This window comes from Scyliorhinus torazame, chromosome 11 (genome assembly GCF_047496885.1).
Source record: "Scyliorhinus torazame isolate Kashiwa2021f chromosome 11, sScyTor2.1, whole genome shotgun sequence".
In the NCBI taxonomy this organism is placed as follows: Eukaryota; Metazoa; Chordata; class Chondrichthyes; order Carcharhiniformes; family Scyliorhinidae; genus Scyliorhinus; species Scyliorhinus torazame.
In genome coordinates this window covers 217,962,299-217,985,097 of record NC_092717.1, presented here as the reverse complement: position 1 = coordinate 217,985,097, position 22,799 = coordinate 217,962,299, and the positions used below count along the sequence as shown (strand labels likewise).

Sequence of the window (22,799 nt, the reverse complement as noted above, 5' to 3'; positions counted from 1 at the left end):
TCTCCTGAATTTCCGTCTGGATTTATTAGTGACTATCATATATTTCTGACCCCAAATTTTGAAACTCCCCACAAATGGAAACATTTTCTCTATATCTTCCCTATCAAATTCATTACCTTAAAAGCCGCAATCAGATCAGTGTCAGCCTTCCCTTTTTGAGAGAAATGAGCCCCAGCTGTACACGGTACTTGAAGGACTGAATTATGCAATATAAGGTGTTGGATTCTCCTCCCCCCACAGCCCTGCCTAAACAATCTTGCTGGGAGCCTGACATGGGGAAGTGGCTATACAACATGTATTTAATGGCCTGCCCCTCTGGATCAGGACATCCAGCCAATCCAAAGCGGCATCACTCCAGAACTCTAAGCATGAGGCACTGGATCTTTTAGGTATGTTTGGAGGGTCTCATCAGCTGCCAAGCTGGCCATCTCCAACAACGGGGTCCTGGAAACAGTGGGATGAGGCCCTTAAGTGGCCCATTGGAAGTCAGGCTGCCTGATGACACCCCTGCCGCTGATACAATTGCAGGGGATACAGGAGTGAGAAGGTTGCTGGCAGATTGTCCACTGGCATTATTAAGAACCCTTTCTCCAACCTGGTTGACTGGGGAGCATTAAATCCAGCCCAAGTGTGGTCTAATCAACAGTCAATGCAAATTTAACACAACATTTCTAGCTTTCCTATTCTATCGTCTAAAAATAAAATCAGTGTTTGCTTTGCTTTAAAAAAATCCTTAATACCTTTTGTCACTACTTTTTTTTAGTGATTTCTGCATCTGTACCCTAGGGGCAGCATGGTGGTTAGCACAATTGCTTCACAGCTCCAGGGTCCCAGGTTCGATTCCCAGCTTGGTTCATTGTCTGTGCGGAGTCTGCACGTTCTCCCCATGTGTGCATGGGTTTCCTCTGGGTGCTGCGGATTCCTCCCACAGTCCAAAGATGTGCAGGTTAGGTGGATTGGCTGTGCTAAATTGCCCTCAGTATGCAAAAACTTGCCCTTAGTGTTGGGTGGGGTTACTGGGTTATGGGGATTGGGTGGAGGTGTGGGCTTGGGTAGGGTGCTCTTTCAAAGAGCCGGTGCAGACCCGATGGGCCGAATGGCCTCCTTCTGCACTGTAAATTCTGTGATTCTATGATTTATTTTCTTCTTTGCCTCAATCAGGCTCTTATCAAGCAAACAGTATGAAGCCTCTTTCTTCTTCTTACCAAAATGCATTACTCTCCCACAATGGTCCAATTACACAATCATTCTAAAAGTTTACTCATGTTTCTCAGCGTGAACTATACTTCCCAATTTTGTGCTGTCTGCTAATTTTAAAATTGCACTTCTGATTCCCGAGTCTACTTCACTAATGTAAATCGTGAACACTGTGCTGCCGGCAGGGATCTCTGTGCAACACCACTTCCTAATCTTTTGTCTGTCAAGAGTAAAGAATCTTAACTGCAACTCTTCACTTTTCTGATTTGTAGCCTGCTTGCTGTCTATTCTGCTACCTATCCCAATCAAACATGCTCTGGCCATTGTCATTAGCCTACAATGTGGAACCTTATTGCAGGCTTTTTGGAAACACAAATTTATTCCATTTTTTTGCCATGCAGGAATTTGTGTTGTAAAGCAGTACTATTATAGTCACAAGCATTAGGCTAGATGAGAAAAATTAGATCTGAAACATCAAGTGAATGTGTTGACGCAGCCGGACATTTTCTGAAAGGATTTAACCCGCAAGTTACATCAAAGGAGAGCCTTAAAGGAGGAGGCAGAAGTGGAGACAGGAAAGGTCTGTGGAGGGAATTCCAAACCATACATCACAGCCACCAAAGGTTGCACAGTAGTGGTGATTCCCAAAAATGTCAAAGTTCATGGGGTGTGAAGGGGTTACGAGGACTGGAGGCGGCTAGAGAGCAAGGGTGTGGCCAAAAACGGATATAAACACAATGATGTGATTTACAAGCTGGAAGCACGGGGGAAACCAGGAGTCAATGTAGTTCAACATGTACATGAGGTGATAGACGAGGAGTAACTGGGGCAGTGTAAATAAGTGCAGCAGTTTTGGATGAACATGGGAGATTTATCAGTAGGGCACTGGAATTGTCAGGGCTGGAGGGAGGATTGAGGGTCTTTAGTAGAAGGCTAAGGCAGGGACAGAGGCAAGCAATGTTAATAGAGATGTACAAAAGTTTTCTTTATTACGGAGAGTACATTAAATCAGAATCCTAATTTGGGATTGAAATGCATGAAGAGATTGTGAATAGTCTGGTTTGACCTAAGACAACGGTAGGGGAGAGCAATGCATCATTGGCAACCTAGGGAAAAGAGTGATAGCGTGGGTCAAAAGTGAAGGCTTCTGTCTTTCCATCATGTTACCTGGAGAAAGTTGTATAGAATCATAGAATAGAATCATAGAATCTCATAGTGCAGAAGGAGGCCATTCGGCCCATCGAGTCTGCACCAACCCTCTGAAAGAGCACCTTACCTAGGCCCGACTCCTGCTTATCCCCGTAACCCCATCTAAGGGCAATTTAGCATGGCCAATCCATCTAACCTGCACATCTTTGGACTGTGGTAGGAAACTGGAGCATCTGGAGGAAACCCACGCAGACATGGAGAGAAAGTACAAAGTCCACATAGACAGTCACCGAGGCCGGAATCAAACCCGGGTCGTTGGCGCGGTGAGGCAACAGTGCTATCCACTGTGCTACCGTGCTGCCCAGATGTAGCTCAACCAACAATGAATATTGGCCTAATACTCTGACAACAAAGTTACAGCAAATGAACTGAGACAGGCTGTGGAGAGGTAGAGTCGGGTGTTATTAATGTTATGGTGCAGGGCAGAAAGAGAAATCATTGCTGGAGACTGTCTAACTTCAATCAAATTGCTAAGAGTAGAAGCAAGTGAGAGGATACCCACCTAGATGAGCAATAGAAGAAAGACAGTCAAAGAGAGTGGAGTGGTCAGTCAGGTCAAAAACTACAGGCAGATCAATGAGCGATTACACATTCTGGTCATAGTCACAGAAGATGGCAGGGATGGAACCCTGGATGCAGTAATTTCAGAAAAGAGGGTATGAATTTGGGGGCGAGCTAGGGGAAATCGAACATTCAAGAGCTTTGGGATGTTGCATTAACTTGGTAAGTATTCCTTTCAATTATATGATTATTGGGTGGTAAATGTCACCACAATCCCAGAGGACATAGGCTGCTGATCCCTTTGAGAGCTGACTGGCTCTTAACTTGAAGACCACCACACCTCAGGTGAGGGGCAAGGTTGAGAAGGCAGGGCCTTCATGGATAACTTCAGCTGGTACAGGAATTGAACCCGCGCTGCTGGCATTGCATCACCAATCGGCTGGTTCTGCACTACTAAATGGAATATTTGTCTTGAAAATGATTGAGGGGTTTAAGCGTAAAAATAAACTATTCTCTTATGGATGAACCAGGAATAAGAGATCTTAATCCTAAAATTAGAGCCAGGCCATCTAGAAGTGAAATCAGAAAACTCTATTCAACAAGGCTATACTGAGTCAATTGAAATTTTCAAGCCAGATATTGGTAGACTTTTGTTAGGTAGGGTTATTGGGAGATATGGATATAAAAGGGGGTTAAATGGAGTTGAGTACTGGTCAACCTTGTAGTACAGGTTCCGAATAGACAGGAAGGACAAAGGGAGTGTTATCCTGAGCACAGGGGAGGAGGCTGGTCATTTTGAAAAGGAGAGGAATGTTGTCTAAGAATAATGAATAAATTACATCAGCCATCATGGTAGCCAAAAAGGGAGGTTGCACAGTCAGTAATTTAGTGTGGCTAGGATTGAGAAAGCAGGTACTAAATCTAACAGATGATAAGCTTGGACAGGGAAGATGAGAGGGAACATAGGAAAATACACTAGGGTTTGATTTAGGTTGGAGAAGGTTTGGGTTAGTTGGCAAGGGAATTTCATGCAGGATACAATCTTGTCAGTTTAAGGAGGAGTGCAGTGGAAAACCTTAAGGCAGTTGAACTAATTGTCTGAATCTCAGTGATAAAGAAGTTCATGATCTTCTTCACTCCTTGTTGGATGTGAGGGTGTCAAAGATAGGGGAGAGGGGTCTAAGGAGAGAACTGTATTTCATTTAAAAATCAGCAAAATGTTCATGAATGGAATCAAAACAAACTTACCAAACATCCATACATCACTAGCTGAGGTAAACCGGCGGAAGTTGATTGATTCAGGAGCCATCCATTTGATGGGTAGCTTCCCTTTCGAGGCTGCCAAGAGAATGACACAGGTTCACAAACATCACAATCTATGCCTTTTTTTCCATATCCATTCATGGTCATTAATTACACAAATTTAAAGTAAGTCCTCACAAAACAAAGTAGTGCAATCCATGTGCACAATATAAGGCCTGAGTTTCTACTTGGAGCGCAATCGGGAATGTGTGTCTGCTAATAGCTGGTCACGATATTGGTTCTGCCAAGGTGAAGTTAGCTCCAGGTTTCTGCTCAAACACAGTTGCAGAAGCCAGAACTTAAAATCTCCCTTGAATCAGTACAATCAAGAAGTGTGAGTGAGTACAATTCATTAATGACTACACCAGGGGTACAAATAGCATAGTGGTTGTCACTGCACAAGCTATCTAGAGACCTGGAGAAATGATATGGAGACACGAGTTCAAATCCCACCCAAGTAATTTTGGAATTCAAGTTCAATTGAATAAATATGGAGTAAAAAATTAAAGTGACCATTAAACGACTGGATTGTTGTAACAACCCATCTGGTTCACTAATCTCACTTAGGAAAGGAAATCTGTCTTCACTACCTGGTCTGGCCTGGCTAATCTGTGACTTTGGACCTACTGCTATGTGGTTGACTCTTAAATGCTCTATGAATATAGCCTAATAACCTACTCTGCTGTATTCAAGAAGATAGCTCACCACCACCTTCTGAAGGGAAATTAGGAATGAGCAACAAAAGCTGTCCTCGCCATTATTGTCCAAATCCCATGAATTAATTTCTTTTAAATGGCAAATAAGGCGTCAAGATAATTGAAAATGTGTTCAAATAATTTGAGGACTTGGTGCAGTTGGAGAAACAGGATGACCAATTATTTAAATTGGCTGCTAATCACAGGTCTCATGTACCAAGGGCAGATGAATAACTGAATTTAAAGTTCTCATTGCATAAGCATGAGTAACAGACCCGAGAGAGATTCAATTGATGGGTCACTGGAGCTGCATCATTAAGGATGGATTAACATCTGTGTGTGTAATTCTGGGTATAATGTGGTAAACACTCCTAAATGGATACAATGGACATAATGGTCAAGCCAATCTGGGAGTGCGGTCAATTTTGAGGTTGGAGATGACTTGAACTGACTTTTGAACCAATGCACAAGATTGCAGAACCATACAGTGACTATTGGCATAAGTAAATTACGTTTTAAATTTGGTTATACTTGGATGACAAACATGTGGCGATTCCAGGCCATTGTACTTATTCTGAGGACCAGGAAAGCATGGGTCTTCCTTTTTCAGATCATATGTCACGATGCTGATGTAGAATTACTGGTAATAATGTGATCGGGTGTATGTTAATCTTTTTCTTTTAAATATTTCATTAGGGTATTTGAAATTTTTTATAAAAATAACATAGCCAATGACATCAACATGGTATAATAAACATTTCCCCCCATCTCAATCTCCACATCCCCCAACCATAAAACAACAATCTGCCCCCCGCCCCCAATGCTGCATCTGCTGACATTTTAATTTTCCCCGAGAAAGTCGACGAACGGCTGCCACCTCCGGGTGAACACGGCCATTGACTCTCTTAAGGCAAACTTCATCTTCTCGAGACTGAGAAACCCAGCCATGTCACTAACCCAGGTCTCTACACTCAGGGGCTTTGAGTCCCTCCACATTAACAAGATCCGTCTCCGGGCTACCAGGGAGGCAAAGGCCAAGAGGTCAGCCTCTTTCGCCCCCTGAACTCCCGGCTCTTCCAACACTCCAAAGATCGCTACCTCTGGCTCGGCACCACACGTGTTTTTAGCACCGTGGACATTGCCTTAGCAAAACCCTGCTAAAACCCTCTAAGCTTCGGGCATGCCCAAAACATGTGGACATGATTTGCTGGGCTTCCCGCGCACACCTATCTTCTACCCCGAAAAACCTGCTCATACTAGCCGCTGCCATGGTCATGTGTGCCCGGTGGACTACCTTAAATTGTATCAGGCTAAGCCTGGCACATGATGAGGATGTATTCACCCTGCTTAGGGCATCCGCCAATTGACCCGCCTCTATCTCTCCTCCTAGCTCGTCCTCCCACTTGCCCTTAATCTCCTCTACCAGAGTTTCCTCCGCCTCCAAAAGCTCCTGGTAAATATATGAAACCTTCCCCTCGCCCACCCAGGTCCTGGAGACTACTCTATCCTGTATCCCCCATGGCGGCAGCAGCGGAAAGGCCGGCACCTCTCAGGAAGTCTCCACCTGCAAATACCTAAACCCGTTCCCTGCTGGCAATTCAAATTTATCCTCCAAAGCTTTCAAGCTGGGGAAGCTCCCGTCTAGAAATAGATTCCCCATCCTTCTAATTCCTGTCCTTTGCCAACTCCAGAACCCACCATCTAGTCTACCCGATACAAACTGATGATTATTATAAATCGGGATCCAAACCGATGCTCACTCCACTCTCTTATATCTCCTCCATTGCCTGCAGATTCTCAGAGCCGCCACCACCACTGGACTTGTGGAATATAGGGCCGGCGAGAACGTAAGAGGTGCATTATCACTGCTCCCAAACTGGTGTCTTTGCATGACGTCGTCTCCATCCACTCCCATGCCGACCCCTCCCCCACTACCCACTTCCTAATCATGGCTATATTAGCTGCCCAGTAGTAATTGCAGACGTTCGGCAGCGCCAACTCCCCCTCCCCCCGACTGCGCTCCAGCAACACTTTCTTCACTCGCGGGGTTTTACCCGCCCACACAAAGCCCGAAATAACCTTATTCACCCGCTTGAAAAAGGCCTTTGGGATGAAGATGGGGAGGCACTGAAAGACAAACAGAAATCTGGGGAGGACCGTCACTTTCACGGTCTGTACCCTCCCCGCCGGTGAAGTCCTCTTTCATTTGTTCTATGAGCCGGGATAGGTTTAACTTGTGCAGTGCCTCCTATTCCCAGGCCACCTGGATTCCCAGATATCTAAAGCTCTTCCCTACCATTCTAAGCGGCAGCTCTCCCAGTCTCTTCTCCTGTCCTCTTGCCTGGATCGCAAACATCTCGCTTTTCCCCATGCTCAATTTATACCCTGAAAAATTGCCAAATTCCCCCAGGATTCGCATTACTTCCTCCATCCCCTCCGGGTGTATGTTAATCTAAGACAAACTAAGGTCTAGCAACTAAATTGATGAGGTTTTTGATATTCTGCCAATTTTTTCATCTTCAGATTCCTCACGTTTCCATTGTGCAATACTTGCTTCCAAGGACCACTCAACAAGAACTGCAAATTACTATGTCGTGAACAGCCAACAGTACTCTATGCATGTTTGAATACTTGTAGAGATGGGGAATGTATTCTATGTAAAGTGAGTGCTAAAACATTTCAAATAAATGGTGAAGGATTCTGTTGGACCAGTATTAAATCAGACAGGTTAACAATTTTCTGTGTCAAAAATCTAATTGTTTTCATATTTCAAATAACTCACTGTTGGCATAGATTTTCAGAATGTTACTTAAAGTAAAAACAAAATACTGCAGATGCTGGTGATGTGAAATTTAAAAAAGCAAAGCATTGAGAAACTCAGTAGGTCTGGCAGTATCTGTGATCAGAGAAACAGAACAGAGAAACGGAGTTAATATTTTGAGTCCATCATGACTCTTCTTTGGAATAGTCCCGACTCAAAACGTTAACCCTGTTCCTCTCTCCACAGATGCTGTCAGACCTGCTGAGTTTTCCACCCTTCCTATTGTTATTTACCGAGTCTGCCATATCCAAACCTTTATAGTTTCCTTTTTATTCTGATCCCCACCTTTGTAATAAGTGCTGTCTTCCATGTATCTCGATAAACCAAAGTCTCCTAACTTTACACAGTCTAATGAGGATACCAATACATTTCTGGCAGCAATATCCCTGTAAAGGAAAAGAAGCATAGATTAAAATACTTATATTATTCCTCTGAAGAAATGCTGATTTGGTCAGATTAATCCTTTTCAGTTCTTTCAGGTGAAAGGACCATTCATGTTACATTTTCACTAGATAATGACCTTCTTCGCTTTGTTAAATTGCATTTTAAAGGTTTGTAAATTTGACAGTAGTATTCATTTAGGTGATCCATCAAACGAAACACTCGTGATTTACAGAATACAATTTGCTGCAATATCACACAATTTAACACAAGCCTCCATCAACAGCCTTTACTGCTGTCCTTCTGCTCTGCAACCACTAATCCCACTGCCACGGGGCTGATTCTACTGTCAATTTTGGTGATATCAAATTTATCCCCTTTCATTTGTGACAATTGTTACTGTCTACCCGTTCTATCAAAGGGCATGTTGTTACTCATGACTGAAGAGTATGAAACAAGCCATGGATAATTTTATTTACATATCAGAAAAATACCTTCTTTGGATGGGTCACACAGAGAATTGATCCAATCATCTTTTTCTGTATTTTTAAGGTGACAGTCCTCTTACCAGTAGACATTTGCGATGGGTGTATTTATTAAATACACTTCAGTGTATTACCTCAATTTTAGTTATCAGAAGAATTCCCCAAAATTTACTTTTTTTTTCAATACAAATTGTCTACAGCATTTTATTGTGAATAACAAAGAAATCAAACTGAAGCTTAATATATATATACAATTTGATGAACAGTCTTCTTTCTAGTCATTGAACATAGCAAGCCATATGCTATGGATCAACAATGAGGTTTAAAAAAGCTACAAAACAATTAATTTTACTCGGGGCAACCCTAACCCACAGCGAAAGATCAGAAACATTGCCATCCAGCTCTCCGATTAAAGGCAACTTACTAAAGCTTTAATGGTGAATAAATCAGTGATTTTACAACAAAATTAAACTAAGTTAATATTGAGTGACCTCTGCCAGAAGGCTCTTGATGGCTCCCAGGATCTAATCTCCATTTTAATGGCTGATGGAGGCTTTCTGTTAATTTTCGTTGTGCACATTTATACTGCACGCTTATTTAAAGCAACTTGTCACCAAGAGGCAAAGATTGACTTTCTTCTGTCATTCATTTGTAATCCAGCAGGGGGAACTCTGTTTCCAAAAGGTGACTTTTTTATTTGTATGTCGGGATATACAGTATAAGGTTACGTTCTGTTTATTATTTTCTTTAATAAGGTGTGGAACATGAAAAATTTAAGGGCGCTCCTCTCTGCCAGTCATCAAGCACTTTACATATATTCAGTTTCTCAAGTAGGAAAATAAAATGTCTGAGACTTGGAACATGCCATGTAACAGTATGGTATGTAGCACTTCCAAACAATCTCAGAGTCTAGTGGCATTTTGTTTCCAATTCAAACACTATTATGTCCACTGATTAGGAGCACAGGGCTAAATAGCTGGCTTTTAAAGCAGGCAAGCAGCGCGGGTTCAATTCTCGCACCAGCCTCCCCGCACAGGCGCCGGAATGTGGCGACTAGGGGCTTCATTTGAAGCCTACTTGTGACAATAAGCGATTTTCATTTCATTAGTTAGTAAATGGTTAACAATGCCAGTGATGCCCACATCCAAATCAACATTCCAGCAGGATCCTTTCCTCTAAACGACAAGACTAAATTGCACATTCACTCACCGATGTACAAATCTCTTACTCTCCAGATAAGAGAGCGCTGTGCTGAGCTGGTAGGCATACAGAATTAAGGAGGCCAAGTCCAAGTTGTATTTTCTTACTTGTAAAAATGACCGTAACTGAATCAAAAACAAAATCCAATTTTTAAAAATAGGCACTTTCCTGTTAAAAATCAATTCTAAAAGTATTACTCTTTTGACAAAGCCCAAAAACAAGTACATTGTAAGTGCATCATATTGTAAACCTTATTTGTATTTTGTGTAGGTTTAATTTCAAAATTAACTTTAGATAAATATTAGTCTGAATTGTCTTGTGTGTAAATTTCTTTATAATTTGGAAAAAAACTGATCAAATTAAATTACTGAAGAAAAGTCGTGAATTACAAATGATATAAATCACTGGTTACGTCATAGTTAGGATACTCTAGTGTCCAATTTTGGAAGCCTTACTTGGGGAAGGATGTGATAGTTTTGGAGTGGTCCAGAAAAATTCACTAAGATGATGCCATAGATGAGAGACTTTTATTTCTGAGTTCTGAGAAACTGGTCTTTTCATTAAAACAAAGAAGATTAAGAGAAGATCTGATAACAGTGTTCAAATCTTTCTCAGATTTTATAAAGCACAGCAGCTCAGTGGTTAGCACAGTTGCTTCACAGCTCCAGGGTCCCAGGTTCAATTCCCGACTTGGGTCACTGTCTGAGCAGAGTGTGCATGTTCTCTCCGTGTCTGCGTGGGATTCCTCCCACAGTCCAAAGATGTGCAGGTTAGGTGGACAGGTCATGATAAATTGCCCTTAGTGTCCAGAAAGGATGGTGGGATTACTGGGATAGGGTGGAGGTGTGGGCTTAAGTGGGTGCTCTTTCCAAGGGTCAGTGCAGACTTGATGGGCCGACTGGCCTCCTTCTGCACTGTAAATTATATGATTCTATGAAATGGTGAAAAACATTTCTATTCTTTCAAGAATCACCGAATCTTTATGGTTTATGGCAGCCTTCTGCCTCATAATGGTGGTTTGCACTGTAGCCAACTCTGTTAAACATCACCTGGTGTGGCTCATGATCCTCACTCTGGTGTGGCGGTCTCTGCTTCATTTGCTGCAGATGAATAGAGTTGGCTGAGAAGATGCAAAGTTTTCTGGCCTCTGTTTTCCATGGCCCCTCTTTTCAACCGGCTTAGCTTTTGCTTTTTGTCCGCCTCTTAAAATGCCTTCCAGTCAGATTCCCGAGGTCATGACGATCAGCGACCACCTCCCAGTGGTCAGCATCAATGTCTCCTATCAGCATATCTCGCATGCAGATGTCCTTATGGCGGAGGTATGGTGACCAGGAGGTCATAACCCAGTGGCCAGTTCACCAGACAGAAGGTCTTCAGGTATAAGGTCCTCATCTATTTGATGAACATGGCAATTGGTGACATTGTTGAGTTAGCAAGAATACGTCTGACACAGCGAGGGTGGAAACTTTTTCCCCAGTCTAGTATATCCAGGTCTCACCACTGTAGGAGTGCACTGAGGATGCAAGGTTGGTAGACTTGTAGTTGGTGTTCTCAGTCAGGTTGTTGCCGTCTTACTCAGTTTGGACATTACAGTTGCAGCTTTTGTGATGAACGTGTTAATTTTGAGTGACAGGTTGCTGATGATCATGGGACTCTAAATATGTGAACCTATCAACACCCTCCAGCATCACACTGTCTGATACATGGCAGTATTGCAATATCCTGGATCATGACATCTATCTTCCTGATGCTGATAATCGAAACAAACTCTTTACAGCCTGAAAGTCTGTCCATTTGCTGCTGCAAATGTTTCTCAGTATGGAATGCTAGTATGGCATTGTCAGTGTGGGACAGCTCTCTGATGAGGACTTGGAATACCTTTCTATTGGATCTCAATTAAGCTAGGCTGAATAGCTTTTCATCAGTCTGCTTTGTAAGTAGACATCCTGTGTCGATGAGTTACTGGTATAGGGCAGCACAAAGAGAAAAATATGCCAAAAGGTATAGGTGTCAGAACACAATCCTGTTTGACCCCACGGCAGATCACAAAGGATTCCGATGTTTGCCCATCATGGCTGATTTTACACATTACGTTGTCATGGAAAGAAATCATATCATGCAGCTTTGGTGGGTAGCCAATCTTCTCCAGCAGCTTAAGTAGACCACCCCTGCTGACATGGTCAAATGGCATCATTGAAGGATTTATATATAACTTCACATAATAATAATAATAATATAATAATTATTATTATTAACTTCCTATGGTCATGACAATTCATTTGCAGCTGAAGGACTGAGAAGATCATGGGAGGATTCTCTGTTGGCTGACTCCGAAATCGGGTAACTCGACTGAGGGAGAATAGGTTTCGCTGCCAAAATTGTGGCAGGTGCTGATTTGACACTGAATCGCAATTCTCCGTCACCTCAACAGCGGCGTCGATGTGGTCTGGAACGCACGTACAGTAAACACCGTTTATATATCATTAGTAGTAGGCCTGACCCGGTATTCTCCAGGACCTTCGCAATTCTCTGCCTCCGAGGGGCTGGATTCCCGATGGCGCAGTTCACTCGTGCTTTTAAAAATCATGAAACCGACGTCATTGCTGCTGAGGGAGAGGAGGTACGGAAGCGTCCAACATCGCCAGTTTGCTGACCGTTGTGCTGCTAGCAATGGGGGCTTCTGCCAGGGCCGGGGGTGTAGTAGTAGGGGGTGGCCAGGTGGTGGGCTGTGGGGTCGGGGTGGACGGGCAGGGAATACCATTGCTGCAGCCGGAAAGGTAGTCATGCAGCTGCGCACACCGCTGACAGCCCATGTGAACTCAGAGCCACATGTCGTATGGATGTTCCCCCTGGCAACCCGGTAGGTGCCCTCTGGCCCCAGCCGACCCATCAGCGGGATGGGGCACGCTCCAGCACAACCAGTGGCATCTTGTTGGCTGGGATGAGTGTGTTTGGGGATTTTAATGTGTATATGCAGCTGCAGCTTGTCAGCCTTCCGAGTTTTAATCAAGGACCTGGCGAATCCTGCACCGTTTCTCACTGACGTCAATTGTGTTTCAGTTTGAGCCGGTGATAGCCCCTCCACAGTTGCTCAATCGGTCTAGGTTCGGTGGCAGTCATGAAAGTCCATGAATCCTGCCCTGGCGTCAACACTTAGTCTCAGGAACGGGGAGTTCAGCCCCATGTCTTTTATAGATTTTGCTGTTCAGAAACCACACTGGAATTCGGGGTTAGGTGTGTTTAACAATGATCTGCAGTCTGACAAGAGCAACACAGCCAAATACCTTTCTCCACAGTGCTTAGCAGTGGGAACTCTTCGACTGCGGTTACATAGATACATGGAAGATAGGAGGAGGAGGAGGCCTTTTGGCCCTCCGAGCCTGCTCCGCCATTTATCATGATCATGGCTGATCATCCAACTTAATAGCCTAATCCTAATTTCTCCCCATAACCTTTGATCCCATTCACCCCAAGTGATATATGTTGCCATCGCTTGAATATATTCAATGTTTTAGAATCAACTACTTCCTGTGATAATGAATTTCACAGACTCACCACTCTTTGGGTGAAGAAATGACTCCTCATCTCTGTCCAAAATGGTTTACCCTGAATCCTCAGACTGAGAGGTTCTGGACACAACCACCATTGGTAACATCTTCCCTGCATCTACCCTGTCTCTATGAGATCCCCCTAATTCTTTTGAACTCCAGCGAGAACAATCCTAACCTAGTCAATCTCTCTTCATATGACAGTCCCGCCATCCCTGGAATCAGTCTGGTAAACCTTTGCTGCACTCCCTCGAGAGCAAGAACATCTTTCCTCAGAAAAGGAGACCAAAACTGCACACAATATTCTAGGTGGGGCGTCACCAAGGCCCTGTATAATTGCAACAACACATCCCTGCTCCTGTACTCGAGTAGATTCCACAACTAGTGGAAATGGAAACAACCGTGTAGATGGTGCCTCAAAGTATTTTACTTCATACTCTGTGTGGAGTGCCTTTGAGTGCCTGTTCAACTGAGTTGAGAAACAGTTGTTTCTTTTAAAAATATTTTAATTCAAACTTTTGATATTTTAACATTTTAAACACACAATATAACACAGAAAACACAACACAAACCCCTATAGCCCCTCCTCATAACCTCAACAAAACACCCTATTTTGCCCCCCCCCAACCCTTAACAGCTGACGGTAACCAGCTCCTTGAAATGCAGTACAAACAAACCCCATCTCTTATGGAACCCCTCATTCACCCCCCCCCCCTCAAAGTAAATGTTACCGTTTCCAGATTCAAAAACTCCATCAAATCCCCCAACCACACCGAAGCACAAGGCGGAGAAGACTAAAACATCCACCTCCGCTTCCGTCTGCAGCTCCGGCAAGTCCAACACCCCAAATATGGCCCCCAGGGGATTGGGCTCCAAATCCACGTGCAAGATTGCCAATATGGTGCTGAAGAATGACGTCCAACTTACGGCATGACCAGAACATATTTACGTGATTTGCTGGGCCCCTCCCACACACCTTCAAACAACCAGCTCACCCTCGACTTAGTCAGGTGTGCTCTATGTACCACCTTTAGCGGTATCAATCCCAGCCTCGCACATGAGGTTGAGGCATTCGCCCTGCTCTGCACCTCACACCACAATCCCTCCTCCAGCGCCATCCCCAGCTCCTCTTCCCACTTGATCCTAACTCCCTCCAGAGGTGCCATATCCTCCCCCAAAATCCTCCTGTACATCGGCGAGATGATTCCCCCTTCCAGCCCCATCACCAACAGCACCCCTCCAACAACGAGGAGGATGGTGACATTGGAAAAGTCAGATAACCCTTTTTCGCGAAATCCTGCACCTGCATATACCTGTAAACCTTCCCACATGGGATCCCAAACTTCTCTCCCACCTCCTCCAAACTCGCAAACGGCCCTTCTAGAAATATATCCTTCATTTCAATCACCCTTTGCTCTTCTCATCCCCGAAATCTAGCATCCATCCTCGCTGGCTCAATCCCATGGCTCCCTCAGATCAGTATCAACTTCGACCCCACCCCAACCTAAAGTGCTGCCAAGATTCCCTCCATATTTACAACGTGGCCACCACCACCGGACTCCAGAGTATTTCCCTGGGGCAAACGGGAGCGGAGCCTTTGCCAGCGCCCGCAACCCCAACCTATTACAAGAGCCTGTCTCCATCCTCACCCACAAAGCGTTTGGCTCCCTACTCCAGCCCAACACTTTCTCCGCCCAATAATAATACCTCAGGTTTCGAAGGGCCAGGTCACTGACTGTGGTCCTGTCTGAAGCACCGTCCTCCTAATCCTTGACGCCTTACCTTCCCACACAAACTACAAAATCAACTGTTCCACCCCATAAAAAGCGTTTTCAGCAAAAAGATCCGTAGGCACGGAAATAAAAATAAAAACCACGAAAGGTTCATCTTTACCGCCTGCATCCGAGAGGAAGGCTGTCTCTCAATAAATCGGTCTTGACCCTGCCCACCAGACTTGTAAAATTCAATTTATGGAGTCGAGACCTATCCTAAGCCACCTGCACTCCCAATACCTAAAGTGGCCACCTGAAATGACAACGCCCCCAAACCTATTCCCGCCCCCAGCGAAGACACCATAAAACACATTTTTTTTCCATATTTGACTTACAGCCTAAAAAAGCCCCAAATCTCCTAAGCAGTCCCATTATATCCCCTACGGAAGAGTCCGGGTTGGTGGTGTACAGCAACAGGCCATCAGCATACAGAGACACCCTGTGCTCCTCGCTCCCCCCCCCGCCCCCCCGCTATTCCCTTTCATTTATCTGAGCACCTCAATACCACTGCCAAGGGCTCTATCGTCAGTACAAACAGGAGGAGGGACATGGGGCATCCTTGCCTCGTTCTCCTGTGCAACGGAAACTACCCTGAATTCACCTCATTCATGCGCACACTTGCCTTTGGTTCCTTATACAGCAACTTAACTTATGCCACAAACTTGGGTCCAAAGCCAAATCTCTCCAACACCACAAACAAATAGCTCCACACGATCGAACGCCTTCTCGACATCCAGCACCACCATCACCTCCGGTTCCTTCCCTTCTGCCGGAGAAAGCACCACATTCAACAGACAACTGCCTACCCTTTACGAACCTTGTCTGATCCTCCCCAATTATCCTTCAACCGAAGCACCAGCACCTTAGCCAAAATAGTGTCACCCACATTCGGCAGAGATATTGGCCTATACGAGCCACATTCCACTGAGTCCTTATCCTTTTTTTTAGCAGCAATGGCATTGATGCCTTTCCCATTGTTTCTTGTAGTGGCTCCGTAGCCACCGCATCCTCAAACATCTCCACCAACAGCAGTGCCAGCTTGCCCAAACGCTTTTTATAAAATTCCACTGGAGACTCATCCGGTCTCGGTGTCTTATCCATCTGCATTTTGAGACGCACCTCTTCCAGCCCCATTAGCTCTTCCAACCCCGCTGCCTCCTCCTCTCCTACTTTAGGACACTCCACCCACCCCAAAACTCCTCATGTCTGACTCATCCTCCGGAGGCTCCGACCTATATAACTTTTTATAAAACTCTGAATGCTTTGTTAATCTGCCTCACGTGAAGATCTAGAGTAGGATTCTCCGCATACTTTCCATCCACCTCCAAAGTTTCCTCTGCCAGCTGCTGCAGTTCCTCTCTTGCCTTAAATGAGGTGATCTTGCCCTTTTCTACTGCCTTCAAAGCTACCCATACCACTGACGGTGATCAATCACCTTTCCCATCTTAGCGCAAACGTCTGGTCTGCCAACAGCCCCACATCCAACCACCACCAGGGGTCTGTGCTGGCCCACTTCTTTAAGACCGCATCCATCCAATGTGGAACCGAGATAACAACCACTGAATATTCTGCTTTCCTCATCCTGGCCAACAGCGCATTCCTCATAATAAAAAAGTCAATCATTGAATACACATTGTGTGCTGAACAAAGAAAATTACAGCACAGGAACCCGAGGAGGTTCCTGCGCCGAGGAATCCCTGCGCCGATCCAGATCCTTTATCTAAACCTGTCACCTATTTTCCAAGGATCTACTTCCCTCTGTTCCCCGCCCGTTCATATATCTGTCTAGATGCATCTTGAATGATGCTATCGTGCCCGCCTCTACCACGTCCGCTAGCAAAGCGTTCCAGGCACCCACCACCTTCTGCGTAAAACACTTTCCACGCACATCTCCCTTAAACTTTCCCCCTCTCACCTTGAAATCGTGACCCCTTGTAATTGGCACCCCCACTCTTGGAAAAAGCTTGTTGCTATCCACCCTGTCCATACCTCTCATAATTTTGTAGACCTCAATCAGGTCCCCCCTCAACCTCCGTCTTTCCAATGAAAACAATCCTAATCTACTCAACCTTTCTTCATAGCTAGTACCCTCCATACCAGGCAACATCCTGGTGAACCTCCTCTGCACCCTCTCTAAAGCATCCACATCCTTCTGGTAATGTGGCGACCAGAACTGCACGCAGTATTCCAAATGTGGCCTAACCAAAGGTGAGTGAAAGGAACGAATACTCCCTGTCCCACGGATGCAAAAAACCTCCATGGGTCTGCGCCCCCACCTCCCCATAAACACTGCCAACACCTTCGCTGCACCACCCCCCCCCCCCCCCCCCCCCCCCCCACCCAGAGTGGAAGACTTGACTCACCCAACCCTTTTGAAGCCTTACCTAGTCCTTCACCCTCAGATGGGTCTCTTGCAGCAGCACCAGATCGGCTTTCAAGCTCTTCAAAAGCGAGGAAACCCTCGCTCGTTTCACCGGTTCCCCCAGCCCTCAAGTTCCCAAAAGGACCGGGGGTCTCTCACTACATCCCCCGCGCCCCTCCTATCAGTCATCTACTCCTGGCTCGCCCAACAGGCGGGGCACAGCCCTACCCCTCGTTACCATCACACACCTACGAATCCCTCCATCCCGTTCCCGGAAACCTCTCAGCCACTTCCTCTCAAAACCACATCTACCAATATCTTCCTATCCCCCCGCCATTCACACTTCCCAGGTCCATCAAAACCTATCCATACAGGTTCCGACAGCTATGTCCCCTCCCCCGACCTCGCTCCCAATCTCTCGCCAACTTACATTTGCTAGCAAGGTGGCCCCTGCCAGAACCCCCACCCCCACATGCCCAATATCAAAAAGAAAACCAACACAAAGGCCCCCCACACCCAGAACGTCCAAACACCCAACTCCATAACCCCTCAAATCAAGAAGAAACAAATCCCAACAAATTACCCCAAAGTCCCAAAATCATCCCCTCCCAAACACAAACCGAAAGAAGGAAAAAAGATAAAAACCAACAAAGTCCAAACTCAATTCAATCTCAGTCCTTCAGCTTTCACAAGTGCCTCCGCCTCCTCCCCGTCTCAAAGTAATAGTCTCTGGAGTTACGTGTGATTCTGTCTCGCCGGGTAAACCACCCCAAACCTCATGTTGCTTTTGTACAACACCGCCTTCACCCTCCCAAAGGCCGCCCTGCCTTCTTAGCTCAGCCGTGAGATCCTGGTATATACAAATACCACCGCCTTTCCAACTCACCTCTCGATTCAGCTTCGCCCATCTCAACACTTTTTCCTTCACCTGGTAGCTGTGAAAGCAGATGATCACAGCTTTTGGTGGTCCATTCGCCTTTGGTTTCAGCCAGAATGACCAGTGAGCCCTGTCTAACTCGTAGAGGGAAGGGTTGTCGTCCCCCCCCACCCCCTCCCAGCTTGGCGAACATCTCTGCAAAGTACTCTGTCGTCCTCTGCCCCCCTCAGCCCCTCAGGCAGTCCCATGATCCTCAGTTCTGCCTTTGTGACCTGTTCTTCAGGTCCTCCACTTTGGCTCTCAGCCCTTTGTTACTCTCCACCACCCTTTGCAGCTCCGCACCCATCGAGGTGAACTGGTTGTTGTGCTGCGACAATGCTTCCTCCACCCCCTCTAACACCTCTCCTTGCTCCCACACCTCCGTTGATGTCTTTGCCAAAGCCTCCTTTATCAGGGCAAGAGTCTCATCCACCCACCCCTTGAGCGAGGCCAGCATCTCCTTTCGATGCCTGTTGAAGTACTTGGAAAACAGTCGCTCAAACTCCCCCGCTATCACTTCGGCCAGCTTATCCACTGTAATGGGGGCAGCCCCACCCAGCGAGCTCGATCCGGCCATCTGTCCTCCCACTGAACTCCCCATCGAGCTTGCCGGCGGACTATTGCTTGCATCCTTTCTTCCCATATTCCTTTTCTGATACGTCGACATCCTTTGGTTGCTGCAACTTTTCTAACAATCAATCATATAAAATTCTCACTAAAGTCTTGGCAGAAAGGGCCAAAAAATTAAAGCTCCAGCAGGAGCCAACCAACACGCGACCTCCACCTGCATGTTGCCACAGGAAGTTGTTTTTTATCTGAGTAGTTAGCATGGCTGGTGTTGGTTTGAATGAAAATCTTCAAGGGTTGCATTATAACCCTTTTGTGTACTAGGGAGTGATCTGCATCAGTCAGCGCAGTGGTAGCTGTGTGTGTTAAGCATCCTGTTTCGAGTTACGTCTGGTGGTGATTAGCTGGGCCCAATGCACTGATGTTGGAAGTCACCGAGACACCCTGTGACTAGGTTTGCTCTGAAAGAAGGCGTTAGTTACAGAAAACTCATGATAGCAGCAAAACCCATGCAGTGTCTGTTAGTTCACATTGATCTTTTCTAGGCTATTACGTCTGATGCAGGGAGGCCAAGCGAAGTTGATGGTAGGTTCTGATTAGGGATTTTGCTGAGAGCAGCTTCGAGCTCCTCATAGAACTAGTCTTTTGCCTCTGTAGTGGAGAATAGCTCTGGAGCAAAGATACTCATGAAGTTAACTGGCACCAATTGAATGCGGGGGTGGGGGGAGGTGGTGCATGGAGAAAACACGTCCTTAACCATTTTATGGGGGGTTCTAGCATCATCATCAAGAGTGGAGAATTCCTCACAGCAAAGCCAACATCTTGCGAACATGTTCCTTCAGAACTCTTACCCTGCCAGATGAACCCATTCGGCCCATCAAGTTCCATGTTGTTCAGAGCTGTCATGTGCACGTTACCAACCAACTGCAAGTCATCAGTCAGTTCTGAGCACATGGTCCTGACATTTCAGCTTGCCAATTGAAGAGTTCACATTTACTTTGTTGGTTTGCCTGATGTAATGGATTCAGTCCACTTGTTGAGTAGAATAAGTTTCACGCACACACTGAAGCAGATGGACGATAGTAGGTCACCTTACTAGTCAGGGGCTGTCTGACCGGAGATGTGATGTGGAGATGCCGCCGTTAGACTGGGGTGAGCATAGTAAGAAGTCTTACAACACCAGGTTAAAGTCCAACAGGTTTGTTTCGAATCACTAGCTTTCGGAGCACTGCTCCTTCCTCTTATCACAGCTTTCACCTGAGGATTTCACCTGAGGAAGGAGCAGTGTTCCGAAAACTAGTGAGTCGAAACAAACCTGTTGAGCTTTAACCTGGTGTTGTAAGACTTCTTACTGTGACCGGAAATGGATAGGAGTTGATCAAAAAGGATACGATTTCCCTTCTCAATGTTACAGAAGCACCTGTTCAGTGTTCCAGTCAAGTGGGGCTTATCACGCATAAATGCTGTCTCCACTGTTGTGTTAATGCTCCAGGGAAACTGGACTGTTCCAGGGCACAAGCATGGACAAAAATTATGGAGACCTTGGACTTCCCAAATGTCAAGGTCTTCCCCTCAGCTTTCCGGTTTGACCCTAAAGGAATGCAATGCACTACGTTTGGCACTGGATTGGTTGCAGGAATTTCTGGAAAGGTGATAGATTTAGGTGTCAGTGTGCCTTTGGGCTCCACTCCAGATTTTTGTCAGGGTTTACTCTCTTATCCTTCAACTTTCCCGAGGTACCCAAAAGGCATTGGAGCCATTTTCCAATAGCTGGGAGTTTGGTTCATGAGTGTCAACACATGTTCAAATGCCAGTGGGCCTGCACAATGCATGTCTGGGTGCCAAACCCTCTCGGAGTTCCTCTGAAGCTTCAGCTGGGGACCACTTGGGGTCCTGTTTCCATGTGTCACCACGAGGAGGCACTGTTGAGGACTCAACTCACAGAGAAAGACTTACACAAAAAGGCTCACTCTTTTGCATTGCTACGAGCCAATGGTGTGGGCAGAAAATGAGAAGCAAACTAGCACACAAAAGCGGGAAGCCTGCTAAGTTCCTTCACACACATAAAAGGTGCATTGACAAGTTGGACACCACTAAAAAAAGAGCAAAAATTTAGATCACCATCAAAATAACAAAGGGACAGGCTATTTTTTTTTATAAGCAGAAGGTTGCTATTTTTTTTTATAAGCAGAAGGTTGTTAGGACATGGAATATACTACCAGAAGCAGTGGTAGATAAACATTTGAATTATTTAATACCTCATGCAATGTCAATAAGCGGCCTTTGCAGCATCTTATTAAATTTCCTTTGATAATTTATGTACACAGCCACTAAATATCCTTCATTAATTCTCCATGAACTCTATTAAGTTTGCCAGACATCTCTTTTTATAAATATGTGCTGGAAATCCTGAACTAATCCATGAAATTCTAAATGAATTCATGTTCGAAAAAACACCTATCACAAAATAGATACTTTCATTGTATTCAAATGTTTCTGATGCATTTGTCAATGCAAATGATCATACCTCTCCAAAGGTACACAGTTCCATTATTATCCAGACCGGATTTTCTGTAATTACGCCGATCAACTTCACTATATGAGGGTGGTCAAACTGCCGCATCGTCACTGAGAAAATAAAAAATAATTTTTTAGTGAAGACATGTTATGTTAACTGAATCAAAGAGAAAGGTTAAAACTATGGCGGAACACAGGGTCAGAAGCAGACTATTAAGTCCATTGAATTAGTTGAGTCAATCAATTAGATTGAGGGTGATCTGTAACCCAATTCAATTTATCTGCCTTTTCACTATGTCCCTTGAAATCCTTACCGAACAAAAACCTATCAATCTCTGTCTTGAAAGATTCAATTGACCGAGAATCGGTAGTATTTTCATGGAGAAAGAATGCACGAAAAATTAACCAGTGCATACTGGTCTACAAGTCTATAGCAATGAGTCTATATCAAATATTGTACTATATAATGGTAGAAAATTAGTTTGGCCCAACACAGTTCTTGTCATTAGCAATACCTATATTCAGCTGAGCCACCAGAGAAAATGTGCTAGGAGCCTGACTATTCTGTGCCTAATCAGAGAGCTCAAAACTTAGCCATAAACATTAAGCCTGAATGAGTGACACATCCAATGTTGAAACTGGAAGCAAATGCAAATCGCAAAGCAATGCTTTTAAAGCCAGTGAAGTTAATTTGAACAATCAAGTTAGCTGCTTAACCTTCAATACAAAACGTTGGCAAAACTAGGAAGAATTTATTTGACGGTCAAAGAAAATCTGAGCTTTTTTTCTGTAAACAACTGTTAACTGCTGAAATACAACATCAAAACAAAATTCCTGTGAAGTGACACCATCCCTTCCATCGTATAAATGCATCCCTCAAGCTAGTGCCTTAGAATGATGGTGCAAAATCTGATTTAATAATCAAGAAATGACAACTGTTGATGTAACTGTGCCCAAAATATAGGACAATAATATACTACTACTACCTAGTGTGATGGAGTGGTCGAACACAGGTTCACATGCCGAATAGAAGGTGCCGCAACTCCCAATAGGCACAGTGGGAGAAACTGGCCTTTCTAGGAGTAGCCAATTAGTGAGCTCAGTGGAGCCGATCTTTACACAGTCTTACATTTATTTACAGAGTGATACATTATAAGCATGAACCTTCCACCTCAACCACAACACTATTTCAATAACTTGGAATGAAATGTAAGTCTGGGGTAGTTATATTCTGGGGAAGAATAGTACATGAAATATTTTCTTCTTTAGCATTATTAAACAGTATTAACTATAACCAGTAAAATGTGACAACGTGGACAGTAGAGT

The 22,799-nt window shown here is 44.8% G+C and overlaps 1 protein-coding gene across 8 annotated transcripts in view; it reads right to left on the bottom strand.

Moving 5' to 3' along the window:
- The window catches only part of LOC140385791 (focal adhesion kinase 1), a 904,772-nt gene that overhangs the window by 188,438 nt on the left and 693,535 nt on the right, over window positions 1-22,799 (bottom strand). For all 8 annotated transcript variants that reach the window (XM_072468319.1, XM_072468317.1, XM_072468318.1 and 5 more), the window contains 4 exons: window positions 21,484-21,584; window positions 9,801-9,916; window positions 8,011-8,111; window positions 4,156-4,245 (listed from right to left, as the gene is read on the bottom strand). In XM_072468319.1, coding sequence (XP_072324420.1) covers window positions 4,156-4,245; window positions 8,011-8,111; window positions 9,801-9,916; window positions 21,484-21,584 — 408 coding nt within the window. The remainder of the gene's footprint in view (window positions 1-4,155; window positions 4,246-8,010; window positions 8,112-9,800; window positions 9,917-21,483; window positions 21,585-22,799) is intronic.